Genomic DNA, 16,844 nt, shown 5'->3' on the forward strand with positions numbered 1-16,844 from the left:
GGTGTATCTGTGGATGACACTGAGGGGGGATATCTGTGGATGACACTGAGGGGGATATCTGTGGATGACACTGGGGGGGGGATATCTGTGGATGACACTGAGGGGGGGGGGTTATCTGTGGATGACACTGAGGGGGGATATCTGTGGATGACACCAAGGGGGGGATCTGTGGATGACACTGAGGAGGGGGATCTGTGGATGTCACTGAGGGGGGATCTGTGAATGACACTGAGGGGGGATCTGTGGATGACACTGAGGGGGGGGGGATCTGTGGATGACATTAGGGGGGATCTGTGGATGACACTGAGGGGGGGATCTGTGGATGACACTGAGGGGGGGGGGGATCTGTGGATGACACTGAGTGGGGATCTGTGGATGACACTGAGGGGGATCTAGGGAGGGGTGTGGGGATGTTGGGTTGGGATCTCTGGAAGGGGTGGGAGGTCCGATAGGTATGTGGGGGTGGGAGATCCGGGAGGGGGGCCCATAAATTTTTTTGCTATGGGGCCCAGTCATTTCTAGCTACGCCCCTGATTGGTAAGATTGGGTGGGCACTGGAGCGATAGAGCACCCTGCTGTAGGAAAAGCCGGCGGGAGATCAAAGGAGGAGGGGCCAGCTCCTGGTGGTGTCGGGCACACGTCGCAAGCATGGCGGTGGAGGTTCTGACTGAAGCCTATAGAGCAGACATCAAGGTAGACCTGCAGAAGAAGGTGACAGCGCAGTATGTGATGTATACATGTGTGTAATGTATGTAGTGCAGTGTGTGATCATCACATACTGCACTACATACATTACACACATGTATACATCACATGCCCCCTCACAGTAATAATGCCAAGATATGTGCCCCCTTCACAGTAGTAATGCTCACACATGCCCCCTCACAGTAGTTATGCCCAGATATGTGCCCCCTCACAGTAATAATGCCAAGATATGTGCCCTTTTCACAGACGTAATGCTCACACATGCCCCCTCACAGTAGTTATTTCCAGATATTTGCCCCCTCACAGTAATAATGCCAAGATATGTGCCCTCTTCACAGTAGTAATGCTCACTCGTGCCCCCTCACAGTAGTTATGCCCTGATATGTGCCCTCTTCACAGTAGTTATGCCCTGATATGTGCCCTCCTCTCAGTAGTTATACCCTGATATGTGCCCCCTCACAGTAGTTATGCCCAGATATGTGCCCCCTCACAGTAGTTATGCCCAGATATGTGCCCCCTCACAGTAGTTATGCCCTGATATGTGCCCTCTTCACAGTAGTTATACTCTGATATGTGCCCCCTCACAGTAGTTATGCCCAGATATGTGCCCCCTCACAGTAGTTATGCCCAGATATGTGCCCTCTTCACAGTAGTTATGCCCTGATATGTGCCACTGATAGCAGGCCCCCCCGCTCAGCAGCTGCACGATTAGTGCCAGCCTCTAAATCAACGTTCTAAAACGTCCATTCAGAGATAAATCCCGACCCCCAGGACGTTTATAGTCTATGGGAAGTGGGTAAGAGACAAGTGATCACTATAGAAATCCCTCGTCCCCATAGACCGAAGGTGATTGCTGCATGTAAATGCAGCCGTCGTCTCCTCGTCTACCGGCCCGTCCCCTTCCCCGCCCATGCCACTTCCACAATTTTAGACCTGACGTGAGCGGGGAAGAAGTCACAGATAGTGGCACAACTAACTGTCACCATCTGCACCTGAAATACGCCGAATTTAGGCGTATTTCAGAATAGTAAATGACCCCCAAATTACATATTATTCTCAGTTGTGCTTCTCTTCACACTCTGGGAGGTATGATTGAGATAATGGGGTGAAAAGAAGTAAAATGGGGAAAAAAGTATAAATTCAACAATTTTATTTGCATTAAAATGTAAATGTTTTTGTTCACTTCCTATTATGAAACATGTTTCTATGGATACATCAGCACTCATCTGAACCAGTATCTTTGTTGTATACCTTCAGTTACCTAGGCACTGACTAACTTATGCACGGACTGACTTTTAAACAGTTATCTGAAGGCAGCAGCATCTGCATTATAAAAACAGAAACACAAGCAAATGAATAAACTAGCTAATAAATCACCACCCACTCCTTGCTGCTGCTCTAGGCCCTTGCTCTCAGGTGCCTTATTACAAATAGTATACAGAAGATACTCAGAAGAATTAATGAAATATAAGGACTACAGCACATCATTCTTTACAGTCTCCTCAGTATAGGTATACAGTAGTATGTAGTATATAAGAGAGCTCTTATTGAAAAATGTAGTATATAAGAGAGCTCTTATTGAAAAATTTCGATTTGACAGCTTTGCCGAACTTCGTCAAGAAATTTGATTTGTTACAAATTACTTTGTCAGAAATCGCTTTTTATTGTACAGAGCGGGCACAATGATGGGGAACAATGATCCCGCCAATGATCCCGAACAATAACCCCTGAAATGCCACGTTCAATGCTGATTGCAGAATCTGAGACTCACATTCAAGTGCTCAGGTGGTTAATCCGGGGTTAAAAAAATATATATACTCACTTTATCCACTCGCTAACATCTTGAGTGAAGAAAACCGGACTAAGGAACTGCAGCGAACGTGAAGACGTCACCACGTGATTACTCTGGCCGCGCGGTGTTGACAAGTGGATGAGGTGAGTATGATATATTTTTTTTCAGCCATCATTTTAGGAAAAATCGATTTGTTACCATGAAGCGCGAGGAAATTCGGCTTTGTGGCGAATCTAATTTTTCCTAAACCTCGCATCCAATTCCGCTTCATATGCTTCAATTCACTAAACACTAGTAAACTGCCTTCAACCTGCTTTTGTTCTCTGGCACCCCTTAAATATTACTTAAAGAAGTATTCCAAAAATACATTTGTCACCTGTACGTAGATCACTGGTTTGGAAAGGAGGAAGGTAGATAGAGAAGCTGGCTGAGTCTACCGTGCAAGCTTCCACAATGGTTGCACTGTCAATATAAATGACGGAGAACACCGATCCTACACTGCTGTCCACCCCTCTGACAGGAAGCTATGTTAGCCAATCAGCAGCTGCTATGATGTAGCTATCATTTTCTATCCTAATATTGGTAGTCAGAGATCTGCATGTTGGACAGGGAGAGAAGCCATGTTGGGCAGGGAGAAGTAATCACTGCAAATTGAGGTGCTAAAATAAAATAACAAAACTTTATTAAATGTACCATTAAAAATATGGTACATTTAATAAAGTTTTGTTGTTTTGTTTTAAATATGGTACATTTAATAAAGTTTTGTTATTTTGTTTTACCATTAGGCAGGGAGAAGGATTACAAATTTAGGCTACTTTCACACTAGCGTTCGGAGCGGATCCGTCTGATGTTTCATCAGACGGATCCGCTCCGATAATGCAGACGTTTGCATCCGTTCAGAACGGATCCGTCTGCATTATTACTTAGAAAATTTTCTAAGTCTGAAAGTAGCCTGAACGGATCCGTTCAGACTTTACATTGAAAGTCAATGGGGAACGGATCCGCTTGAAGATTGAGCCATATGGTGTCATCTTCAAGCGGATCCGTCCCCATTGACTTCCATTATAAGTCTGGACGGATCCGCTCGCCTCCGCACGGCCAGGCGGACACCCGAACGCTGCAAGCAGCGTTCAGGTGTCCGCTCACTAAGCGGAGCGGAGGCTGAGCGCTGGCAGGCGGATGCATTCTCTGTGGATCCGCCTCCACTGAGAATGCATTGGGGCCGGACGGCTGCGTTCAGGACCGCTCGTGAGCCCCTTCAAACGGAGCTCACGAGCGGACACCTGAACGCTGGTGTGAAAGTAGCCTTAGTGGCATTTTAAGACTGTATTGTAAGTTTGTGTAGCCAGGAGTCACTCCTAGAAACTTCATTGCCTGGGCTAAACAGACAGATACATTGATATTCACCAAACAGCATTGTATGTCCCACAAGACATGGTTCACATTGGCATTTTTAAGCTTCTGTATTTGGCTTCACAACTCCTTTTTTGTTAGGGTAGAGCATGATCTAATTTGGCCAGTTACTCACAGTGGTTGTGCTGTTTTACATGCATATGTGCTCTTGATCGGACATTTGGGGGCAGTTTTATGGGTCTAATAGCATCTGCTAACAAATTTTTATAAGCAAATCCTAACAGACGTCTTACAGGCGAAACTCGAATTATTAGAATATTGTGCAAAGTTCATTTTTTTCAGTAATGCAACTTAAAAGGTGAAACTAACTTATTACAAAGTGAGATATTTCAAGCCTTTATTTGTTATAATTTGGATGATTATGGCTTATAGCTTATGAAACCCCAAAGTCACAATCTCAGGTACCCTTTGCTCAGGGGGTACGGATTAATTAGCTGTAGAATATTGAATCTTTTAACAATATTCTAATTTTAAGTTGCATTAATGCAGCTCCTTTTAAATTCCATTACTGAAATAAATGGACTTTTGCACGATATTCTAATTTTTCGATCTTCACCTGTATATTATAGAGACCACCAGCATAGTAACAGATTTTAATGGGGCAGTAGTATAGATTTTAAAAAATGTAGTTTATTATTTCATTCAACCATTAATAGATGTGAAGGATAATTCATACCTGTACGTACATAAGATTCATGGCACGTGTTGGCAATCTCTGCTGCTAATTCCATATAATGATTTGTTTTCTTGCCTGGTGCATCATTTGCCCCAAGTGCCAACATCCCTGCAGCAAAGCAAGTCAGATGTCCCATTTTATGGTCTAGGATTCCACCTCTCCATTCAGCAATGTATGTGAGACCTCCAGCAGATCTTCTGATTAGATGTGCTTCAATTGCCTGAAACAGTGCAGATAAACATAGAAACATAGAAACATAGAATGTGTCAGCAGATAAGAACCATTTGGCCCATCTAGTCTGCCCAATATACTGAATACAATGAATAGCCCCTGGCCCTATCTTATATGAAGGATGGCCTTATTCCTATCCCATGCATGCTTAAACTCCTTCACTGTATTTGCAGCTACCACTTCTGCAGGAAGGCTATTCCATGCATCCACTACTCTCTTAGTAATGTAATACTTCCTGATATTACTTTTAAATCTTTGCCCCTCTAATTTAAAACTATGTCCTCTTGTAGCAGTTTTTCTTCTTTTAAATATTCTCTCCTCTTTTACCTTGTTGATTCCCTTTATGTATTTAGAAGTTTCTATCATATCCCCTCTGTCTCGTCTTTCTTCCAAGCTATACATGTTAAGGTCCTTTAATCTTTCCTGGTAAGTTTTATCCTGCAATCCATGTACCAGTTTAGTAGCTCTTCTCTGAACTCTCTCCAAAGTATCAATATCCTTCTGGAGATATGGTCTCCAGTACTGCGCACAATACTCCAAATGAGGTCTCACTAGTGCTCTGTAGAGCGGCATGAGCACCTCCCTCTTTCTACTGTTAATGCCTCTCCATAAACACCCAAGCATTCTGCTAGCATTTCCTGCTGCTCTATGACATTGTTTGCCTACCTTTAAGTCTTCTAAAATAATGACCCCTAAATTCCTTTCCTCAGATACTGAGGTTAGGACTGTATCACTGATTTTATATTCTGCTCTTGGGTTTTAACGCCCCAGGTGCATTATCTTGCACTTATCAACATTAAATTTTAGTTGCCAGATTTTTCACCATTCCTCTAGTTTTTCGAAATCCTTTTCCATTTGGTGTATCTCTCCAGGAACATCAACCCTGTTACAAATCTTTGTGTCATCAGCAAAAAGACACACCTTACCATCGAGGCCTTCTGCAATTTCGCTGATAAAGATATTAAACAATATGGGTCCCAGAACAGATCCCTGAGGTACCCCATTGGTAACAAGACCATGGTCTGAATATACTCCATTGACTACAACCTTCTGTTGTCTGTCCCTCAGCCACTGCCTAATCCATTCAACAATATGGGAGTCCACGCATAAAGACTGCAATTTATTGATAAGCCTTCTATGTGGGACAGTATCAAAAGCCTTACTAAAGTCTAGATAAGCGATGTCTACTGCACCTCCGCCATCTATTATCTTAGTCACCCAATCAAAAAAATCTATAAGATTAGTTTGACATGATCTCCCTGAAGTAAACCCATGCTGTTTTTCATCTTTCAATCCATGGGATTTTAGATGTTACACAATCCTCTCATTAAGTATGGTTTCCATTAATTTCCCCACTATTGATGTCAGGCTTACTGGCCTATAGTTGCCCGATTCCTCCCTACTACCTTTCTTGGGAATGGGCACAACATTTGCTAATTTCCAATCTTCTGGGATGACTCCTGTTGCCAGTGATTGGTTAAATAAATCTGTTAATGGTTTTGCTAGTTCACCGCTGAGCTATTTTAATAGCTTTGGGTGTATCCCATCAGGCCCCTGTGACTTATTTGTATTAATTTTAGACAGCTGACTTAGAACTTCTTCCTCTGTAAAGACACATGCATCAAAAGATTCATTAGTCTTCTTTCCTAACTGAGGTCCTTTTCCTTCAAAGGAACTCACAGGGAGCAAGCAACTTTCAGCATAATTGAGCACAATATGACTGCTGCCGGGCATTTTCCACACTAAAAGTTTGATTATTCCATTGGTTCATATTAGAAATGATCTTTTAATAAATGTACCATTTATTTCTTATCAGTGAAACATTTTATTCTTTAATACAATAACATAAGTTGTATTTGTAAATGTATATCCCCTCCACATCTCCCTTGGATTGCTATGTATACATCACTTCTACTTCTCTGTACCATACATTGTATATATTATATCTGGTGCTGTTGGATGAAGGGACCACATGAGGATGTCACGTGGGCACTGGATTGAGAGCTGTACTTCTATGCACAATGTGAAAGGACCCATGTGAGGGCTGAGCCACATGCTTTCTCTACTGTTCTGTAACTATAATAGCAGTGAATGTAGAGAGCAACACATATGCATGGTCACCACAACTACACCTCAAAGCTCTGGTTGGTGCCACCTCACCAGGCAGGACAGGGGACCTCTGTTTGCCAAAGGTATAGGTCCCAGAGGTGAGACCTCATCCATCACACATTTATGGCATAGCCTGTGAATATGCCATTAATATCTGTGATGGGAATGCCTCTTTAAAGCTTTGCTAATGCTGACCTTCAGAGCCTCCTTTGGGGTCAATTGGGAAGCTGGTATTTCTGATGGTAAGAATACAGCAGTCTATAGAAATATTCTTGTGATCAAAAATACTGAAACCCTGATGGAACCCTGTTAAAAACAGTGTGACATTGTGGTCTCTCAGTGTCAGTTTAGATCCACTTGAAAACAGACTTGTCACAGTGTAATGGCTACCATTAAGAACAGGACCCACAATGTTAGTGTGAACATAGTCTTAAAGTGGTTTTTCAGCCTTTGTTTTTTTTAATTTGCACCCCAGCCTGGAATACCTGTGGAAAAATCCATACTCACCTGCTCCCTGCCACTTCATTCCAATTCTCTGGCTCTCTACACTGGTCTTTTGGTTCCTGTATGTCAACTTCTGCATAGACGAGTTTATGTTCGCCACTGCAGCCACTGACTGGCCTCAGCAGTGACTTGTCTCCCAGTAGCATGTGACCCAACAGTGAAGTGTTGCTTGGGACACATCATCGCTGAGGCCAGGCATTGGTTGCAGAAGTGCACATAACCTATTCCATGTGGAAGTTAACAGATGGGGACTGGAAGACCAGTGAAGAGTGGCAGTGAGCCAGGGAGAAAAAACAGAGTACCAGTAAGTATGGATTTTACCATGGGTATAGTGAAGAGTAGGTAATACAAACTGGATCACATTTGTTTTCTCAGAGTAACTTCTCCCCTTTTTTAGGGCTCATTCAGACGGCCGTATGCTGTCCGCAAAAATACTGAATGCTATCCGTTTTTTTGCGGATCCGCAAAAAAAAATGAAACATGTCCTATACTTGTCCGTGAAAATCAGGACATGGCCCCATTGAAGTCTATGGGTCCGCAAAAATACTGAATGCTATCCGTTTTTTTGCAGATCCGTTTTTTTGCGGATCCGCAAAAAAACGGATAGCATTCAGTATTTTTGCGGACAGCATACGGCCGTCTGAATGAGCCCTTACCCTAACAGGTTTGCACTTGTTTTTTTTAAACACATCTTTGTTTAATTGCTTTTAATTATATAAAACCTAATAGTAAAGTAAAAATAAAATAAAAATAAAGTGGCAATGAAATAGATTGTCAGGGTTAACAGTACTTTTATGGTTCAATCAAAATTTATTGAAAAGAGAGTGAGATGACAAGCATGTTCGTACAATTCAAAAGAAGAACAACAATAGTTCAAATAATAGTGTACTAAGCAAGGCTAACATAAGCCAAATCAGTTTATCTTGTGTAAAGACAAATCGGGTTAACGGTCCTTTTACACAGGATGATGTAACAGTCAACTATCAGGAATGGACCAAACGTTACTAATAATTACTGTACCTGATGTTCAGAGGAGGTGAGAGCTGCATTTTCATGCACTAATCATCTCCTTGGTATGGGAACAAGCTATTAATATTGTGATTGCTCATTTCTATACAGATTCATTGGTTGTGAGCAGCAGATACCTGTTCAAACAGGACAATGTACTGCCCAGAAATGCTGATTTCAGGTGCTTGTCAGAAGACCGGACCACCCGGTGAACGAGTGTTTTCTTGTTCATCAGGTTATCGCCAACATCTTTACACAGACCAGTTAATCGGAATGACCATTTTTACAAATGCTCCTGCCTGATACTTGACCCAATCATATGTATGAAATGTCTACTGCATAGCTGCCATTAGTCCCAAATTTGCAGGGACTGTCCCTAAAGGCGGCTTTACATGCCTAGATTGTCTATAAGGAGGCGTTCCTTCCCAACAGTCAGCTGCTCGTTTAGTGAAGGAGACCACTGCATTTACATGCAGCGATCTTCTTCACAGTATAAGGAAGAGGGATCACTATTACGATCGCTCGTCCTAGTACAGAATCATTGCTTCTGGGCAGCAGATCACAATCTGCTGCCCAGAAATGATTCTTGATGTGTCTGCACGAATGACAAGCTCACCCAATGAACAAGCGTTTCGCTCATTCATCAGGTGATGGGTGGCACATTTAGACGGGCAGATTGTTGGCAACAAGCGTTTGCAGGAACGTTCATTCCCGATAATCCGCCGAACAATTTTCAGAACGGCAAATGTGGGCCAAAACAGAAGGCGCTTATATAAGCCATGCTCATAACCCGGCATGTCTGCTTAGTTTAGTGCGTTCTTGGGGTGGACCTTACATGCCTCATAGTTACCATCTAAAATATTGTTAAGTATGCTACTGTAATTAACCAAATATACTTCTTAAATGACTATTATATATGAAACAACAAGGGCCATCAGATTTCAGAGTGAAATACATGGCAGTGTGATATAGACATATACTATGAAAACAATCCAGAGACGCACTTCCAGCACTGCTCTACCCGTTTTGTATACTGTAGAAGCATCCTTTGGTTAGTTACTATGGTGACAGTGTCCAGACAAAATGAAAGACACGCTTTTAATGTTCCGCAATTTCCTCAAATGCAGAAGACTGAATATAAATACTGAATGAATGCAACGTTCAGCATTGGTTTGCAAACTGTAGAATCAGCTTTTTAGCAGCACAAAATATAATCCATTAACTGTAATCACATTTTATACACAGCAGTAAAAACACTGTATCTTCAGCATTAACTCTTATGGGTCGTAAATACAAAGCTAAATGCTAGCTAGTAGTTCGACTCCTTCCAGTATTTGTTACAGGCAGCGTTCGTTGAAAAATGTCAATAGCTTGGAGAATGGAACCATTTTACGTTCATGGGCATCAGTTTATTGTTATATATAGCAATTTTACATCATTCATACAGTCATTACTCTAAGCTGTATAAATATGTATGCAGTGTGTATGTATGCAATGTCTACTGTAGGTAATCAAATAATTATATTTTTGAATCAAAGGACCTTTGGGGGCACTAGTAATGGTACAGCAAAAGATGAACTCTAAGTACCCTTAAACATGAATATTATTGCCATTCAGAGAGAGCAAATATTGATTAATTAATTAATTTATTTATTTGTTAAATTAATTAATTAATTTAACTAAAAAAGGATGTAAAACTGCAGTAATTGTGCGTCATTTGATGATTAGAGTCATTAGCATATTAGGGGACAGTAACTATTAATACTAGCACACCTATACCGCATACGATAGATCTAGTGGAATTTTGGCATGGATAGCTGTGCTGAAATTTTTCCAAAAAGCCGTCTGCAGCCACGTCCTTTTTGTCTCCCATACATCTCAATGGGTGGCAGCGTTGAGGATTGCAGAACAGCGCCACCAAAATTCCACTGAAAAAGCCGCCATGTGAATGTCTTCTAACAAGTCAGAAAGGTAGAGTGATATTAAGGGATGTATTATACCTAGCAATATTCGGGCAGATTATGCTATTTACAGATGATCTGTGTAAAAGTGATGACGATTACCCGATGAATGAGCAAATGCTCGTTCATTGGGCAGTCGCAATTTTTAAGCAGGTTAACAAATAGTTTGCTGGCGGCAGATCATGCCATCTAATCATGCTCTGCTGCCAGCAAACAATGATTCAGTATGGGGAGGAGCATTAGTAATAACTCCTCCCCATACCGTGGAGGAGATTGCTGAATGTAATAGCAGCGGTCTCCTCCGCCGACAATCGTCTGCCTCATCTGCTGGTGTAATACCAGCCTTAGGGGACATGTACATAGTCAGAGACTGGAGTAGTGACAAGAGTCCGGCTGGAAGCCTCTACATGTTATACACAGGTGTCTTCTGCAGACTGAAGACAGTTACACTGAAACGACAGTTACACAACACTGGGTAATTACATAGAACAATTTTAAATAAAGTTCATGGTAATATACTCTATCTCTAGGAGTGTGGCCTTGTGTTGCTCTCTATAGCAGTTATTGACCATCCTGACTGCTGCATACCAGTGACCTCCTAGCATTGACATACGCACAGACCACAGTGACTGGCAGCAGCAGTCACAGAACATTGCCACTTCCAGTCCAGCGGGTCCTGAAAGGTCAGGATGGTACATGGTACTGGATAGCTTGACTGTGAACATGTAAGTGGTGTTTTTCACTCTTTAGGCACATGTTCCGGTTACTGATTAAGTCTGCTATTAGGGTGGACAAACCCTTTAAGGCCTTTTTTCATGGGCGGATGAACAGAAAATTATTGGGAATGAAGCATTTGTTCCTGACCATTGCCTGATCTTTGGGCCGAAGTGCAACACATCCTTTTTTACATAAGACGATATGCTGCTGGCAAACAATGATTTTATGTGCTGCATAAAAGATGTGATCATCGAAGAACAAGTGTCCATTTACATGGGGAACTTATTGTGAATTCTCCTCCTCAATAATTGCTCCAGTCTTCGACCCATGCAAAAAGGTCTTTAATAGTCACATAAAGAAAAGCAGGGGAGAGTTAACAATTGAGGTTGAGAAATGTAATATATGACTTTCAGCTTAAAGGGGTTGTCTCAGAAATGGGACATCCTCTGCGTCTAAGGGGACATCCTCTGTGTCTGGAGGAAAGAAGGTTTGTACACAAACATAGAAGAGGATTCTTTACGGTAAGAGCAGTGAGACTATGGAACTCTCTGCCTGAGGAGGTGGTGATGGTGAGTTCACTAAAAGAGTTCAAGAGGGGCCTGGATTTATTTCTGGAGTGTAATATTACAGGCTATAGCTACTAGAGAGGGGTCGTTGATCCAGGGAGTTAGTCTGATTGCCTGATTGGAGTCAGGAAGGAATTTTTTTCCCCCTAAAGTGAGGAAAATTGGCTTCTACCTCACAGTTTTTTTTTGCCTTCCTCTGGATCAACTTGCAGGTTAACAGGCCAAACTTTTTTCGGCCTTATAAACTATGTTACTATGTTACTAAAAATGATTTTGGCCAGTGAGACTTTCACCAATACCAAGAATGGGCTAGTGCCACATATGGCCATCAACAAAAACAGGTCAATCTCCACTGAAACTATGGAAACCTGCGAGTGAGTTGCCTTGAAATGCTTGTCCTAAAAAATTACTTTTCTGTCCTTAGCCAGTGGAATCCCTGCCGATTGGACTTGTACTGAATGCCAAGCCAACACCGTTAAAGGAGTTTTCTGGACTTTTTATACTGTGAGCTATCCTATTGGTGGGTTCTGACACCTGACACCCACACCAATCAGCTGTTCCCTGCAGGTGCCAGTGCCAGAACTAGCATTTTGAATAGAGCTGAAAGCATAGCGGCTGTACTCATTTATTTGCCATTCCGGTATACTATCTTATTTTCCTTGCTGGCTTATACTCCTATGACCATATGATCTAATCTGTTTGAAACAATGTTATAAAATTGATTCCACCTACATTGTGTTGTGTGATTGTGATCTTGGAGATTTTCCAGAAAGCGCTTCTGTCTCTTACCCCCTGCTTCTAATTACATATGGTAATCTTGATAATTGAATTGCGCCTACAGGTTATACAGTATATATAAACCTCTCATGTGTCATCTTCATACATCTAAATATAATAATGTACATTGCTGACAAAACATGTGTTTCCTACCTCTACAGCTTCGTAGTACATGCCCTTTGCTTCATTATCTTGTTTAGCTGACATCAGCCAAGACTTGATTAAGTATTCATAGAAGCTGTCACCAAGTCCTCCAAGAGACACATGATCTATAGAAGGAGAAGCGACACACAATTTGTACAGGAAGGGTGATAAGGAAATTAATCCGACATTTCATTTGTGCACATGCAAATCTGGCCGTTAAGCATCTTTGCCAAGTGGCTGTTAAGTCCCAGATTCCATTCAGCGTTGTCGTTTGATGGATTCATGATTAAATGCTTTATACAATCTTTAGGTTTACCAGAAGATAGTCAATAACATTAGGTCAAGTCTAAAGCTTCTAATGACTTGCAACTAGTCAACAATAGGCCAAGTCCTCAAAACTGCGATTTTTTTAATTATCTTATTTTGCTGATATAAGAAGTAAATAATTGGTTTAACCTCATTCGTGGTAGATGTTAGATAAATATTTTATCCATTATATGGGTTGCTATTCTGGCTCTAAGGCCCCTTTACACGGGACAATTCAGCAGGTGATTGTCAGGAAGGAAGTGTTCCTTCCCGGCAATTGCCTGCTCGTCAGTGAAGGAGACTGCTGTTATTATATTCAGCGAGCTCCTCCACAGTATGGAGAGGAGTAATCGCTAATGCCATCGCTCATCCCCAGAATCATTGTTTGCCGTCAACAGAGCGTTGTTTAGATGGCACAATCTGTTGACGGCAAACAACGAATTAGGTGCCTGGACAAACAAGCTTATTGTCCGACAAACTAGCGTTTCGCTAGTTCGTCGGGTAATCACTGACACCTTTACACCGCCAGATAATCACTAACAAGCGTTTATAGGAAAGCTCATCATTAGCGATTATCTGGCGGTGTAAAGGTGTCACCGATTACCCGACGGACTAGCTAAATATTTGTTGGATTCTCAGCCTGTGAAAAGGGACCTTTAGACCCTTTTACATCATACAACTGTCGGGCAGCTTATCGGGGACAAGCCTCCATACGAACGTTCATTCGCAATAACCTGCCCATATAAAGGTGCTGCTGCTCACCTGAAACAATTTTTCATGCGGACACCTAAATCATCGTTTGTGGGTCAGCAGATCAGGGTGTCTTAATCAGCACTCTGCCGACCAGAAACAATGAATCTGTACTGGGACTAGTGATGGCATTAGCGATTGCTCAGCCCCATACAGTGGAGGGGATCACTGCATGTAATAAAAGCTTTTCCCTTTACTGACAAGCAGGCAATTGACTGGAAGGAACGCCCGCTCCATAGAAGAATAGATGCATTGCAAACCATATAACCTTGGGCTTGTCAGATCTGTGAAGAGTGCAGCATGGAAAATTGCGACAAGTTGGATTGCTATGGAAAACACCCACGGGAATAGGGGTCATTTATGATTTGCTTTAATTGAATAAACTCATTTTGTTGTGCTGCTGTCATATAGTGTGACATCTATGAGTGTAACATATCTTGGTTGCAATTTGAATTCGAGGGTTAGCCTGTACAAGCCTAGACTTTTGTGCATGAGCTTAATTTTGGCATAAATTGGAAGTTTACATGCATCAAAATATTATGTGCTTGCCTTTGGATTACAAACCATCAGTATTACAAGTAGGCTCAATCTTTTCCAAATTTTGTTGCTTAGAAAAACTACTAATTATAGATGCTAAAATTGCATTTCATACATTACACTGGCAGGATACATGAATTTGGGTTTACAGGCTTTATACATTCAGCTAGCATGGTATTATAGGCACTTCCATCAGAGAAAGCAAATACTGATACAAGGGCAGGTGAAAACACCATTTCCCAGCAGTATGCAGACAAACCACAATATTGTATGCTAGGGATTAGACTAGGTAGAAAATACAGATGACCTGCCCCTCATACGTCTATCATTGAGGAGGGGGAATGTTTCAGGTACAGCTAGATTTGGGGGCAGTGGAAAATCTTCAACGTGTCTTAAAATTCTGCAGCAGATTTTGATGAAGAATTTGTTGCCGAAATGCTGTCAAGTTATGTGCTGATTTCTCATTTATTTCTCATTATGTGCAACATGTACAACACGCTTGGCCATATCCCTGCTCACAGACAGGGTTCTATTAGGTGCAATTCACACAGTTACATGTAGTAGCCTTTTAGATCAGGTTGGATGTGTGGCACTTTACCTCACAATAATGACACCGAAGTCACAAGGCCAAATGGCATCTTTCAAAAGTGATAAAATTAGTTAATATTTGGCCAAAATACACAAACTCATATCTGTCCTTAATGTGACAAACATCATGGAGCTAGTGACAAAATACATTAGGCTGGTCATACACATTTATGTGTGCCTCAGCTAAACCCAGCTGACTGGTAGACTATCTAATGTGTATGGGGCCTTCTGACTCTCCCCCAACAGATGTCATGGGAGATAAGGATCAAGCAAGTCAGATTTCAACTATCTGGACATTTGGTTCTCGGGGAGATAAGCCGCTACCAGAGAAGTCTGACTGCGGTTTCGTCCTTGTCTTCCTACTAGGAAAACAAGCTTTACTCATATGAGCTGAGCAGCCATGTGTATGAGGGAATTGTAGCTCTTGACTGACAGCTATCTTATGCATATGACTGGCACTAGTTAGGCATTGCTGTCATTCTTGATGAGTTCTCAAGAGTATCCAATGAAAGAAAGACTAAACATAGAAAATTTAAAAAACAATAAGAATTTATTTCTTAAACCCTTAATGCATAATGCCATACATACAGTCAGGTCCATAAATATTGGGACATTGGCACAATTCTACGATTTTTGGCTCTATACACCACCACAATGGATTTGAAATGAAACAAACAAGATGTGCTTTAACTGCAGACTGTCAGCTTTAATTTGAGGGTATTTACATCCAAATCAGGTGAACGGTGTAGGAATTACAACAGTTTGCATATGTGCCTCCCACTTGTTAAGGAACCAAAAGTAATGGGACAGAATACTAATCATAAATCAAACTTTCACTTTTTAATACTTCCTGAAGTCTGGAACGCATAGACATCACCAGACGCTGGGTTTCATCCCTGGTGATGCTCTGCCAGGTCTCTACTGCAACTGTCTTTAGTTCCTGCTTGTTCTTGGGGCATTTTCCTTTTAGTTTTTTCTTCAGCAAGTGAAATGCATGCTCAATCGGATTCAGGTCAGGTGATTGACTTGGCCATTGCATAAAATTCCACTTCTTTCCTTTAAAGAACTCTTTGGTTGTTTTTGCAATATGCTTTGTCCATCGGCACTGTGAAGCGCCGTCCAATGAGTTCTGAAGCATTTGGCTGAATATGAGCAGATAATATTGCCCAAAACACTTCAGAATTCATCCTGCTGCTTTTGTCAGCAGTCACATCATCAATAAATACAAGAGAACCAGTTCCATTGGTAGCCATACATGCCCATGCCATGACACCACCACCACCATGCTTCACTGATGAGGTGGTATCAGGGCCGTCTTTAATATTGATTGGACCCTGGGCAAAAATTTACTTGGATCCCACCTTCCCACACCTTAGGCAATCACGCCAGTATATAGTAGAGCAGTATAGCACCCCACACTATACAGTACCCCACAGTATATAGTAGAGCAGTATAGTAGCCCACAGTATACAGCACCTCACAGTATACAACACCTCACTGTATACAGCACCCCAAACTATACACGATACAGCCCCCCACACTATACAGTACAGCAGTATAGCACTCCACACTATACCGCACCCACAGTATACAGTATACAGACCCCCACACAGTACACAGGCCCCCACACAGTATACAGCCCCCACAGTATACAGCCCCCCACACTATACAGGCTCCCCACAGTATACAGGCCCCCCACAGTATACAGCCCTCCACACAGTATACAGCCCACCACACAATATACAGCCCACCACACAATATACAGCCCACCACACAATATACAGCCCCCCCACAATATACAGCCCCCCCACAGTATACAGGCCCCCACACAGTATACAGCCCACCACACAGTATACAGCCCCCCACAGTATACAGGCCCCCACACAGTATACAGTCCCACACAGTATACAGCCCCCCACAGTATACAGCCCCCCCACAGTATACAGCCCACCATACAGTATACAGCCCCCCCCCACAGTATACAGCCCCCCCACAGTATACAGCCCACCACACAGTATACAGCCCACCACACAGTATACAGCCCCCCCACAGTATACAGG

The 16,844-nt window shown here is 42.2% G+C and overlaps 1 protein-coding gene across 2 annotated transcripts in view; it reads right to left on the reverse strand.

The window, feature by feature from the left end:
* Nucleotides 1–16,844, reverse strand: part of LOC120995333 (mannosyl-oligosaccharide 1,2-alpha-mannosidase IA-like) — a 115,860-nt gene that overhangs the window by 34,497 nt on the left and 64,519 nt on the right. Inside the window, exons 8-9 of one of the 2 annotated variants that reach the window (XR_005777573.1) lie at nt 12,613–12,728; nt 4,597–4,806 (exon numbers count right to left, since the gene is read on the reverse strand). Coding sequence is in view for 1 of the 2 variants with exons in the window: in XM_040424462.1 (XP_040280396.1) it covers nt 4,587–4,806; nt 12,613–12,728 (336 nt within the window). In the remaining variant the exon portion in view is untranslated. Of the gene's footprint in view, nt 1–4,586; nt 4,807–12,612; nt 12,729–16,844 lie in introns of both variants that reach the window. The other variant, XM_040424462.1, reaches the window with a different exon arrangement.

Source organism: Bufo bufo, chromosome 3 (assembly GCF_905171765.1).
Source record: "Bufo bufo chromosome 3, aBufBuf1.1, whole genome shotgun sequence".
In the NCBI taxonomy this organism is placed as follows: Eukaryota; Metazoa; Chordata; class Amphibia; order Anura; family Bufonidae; genus Bufo; species Bufo bufo.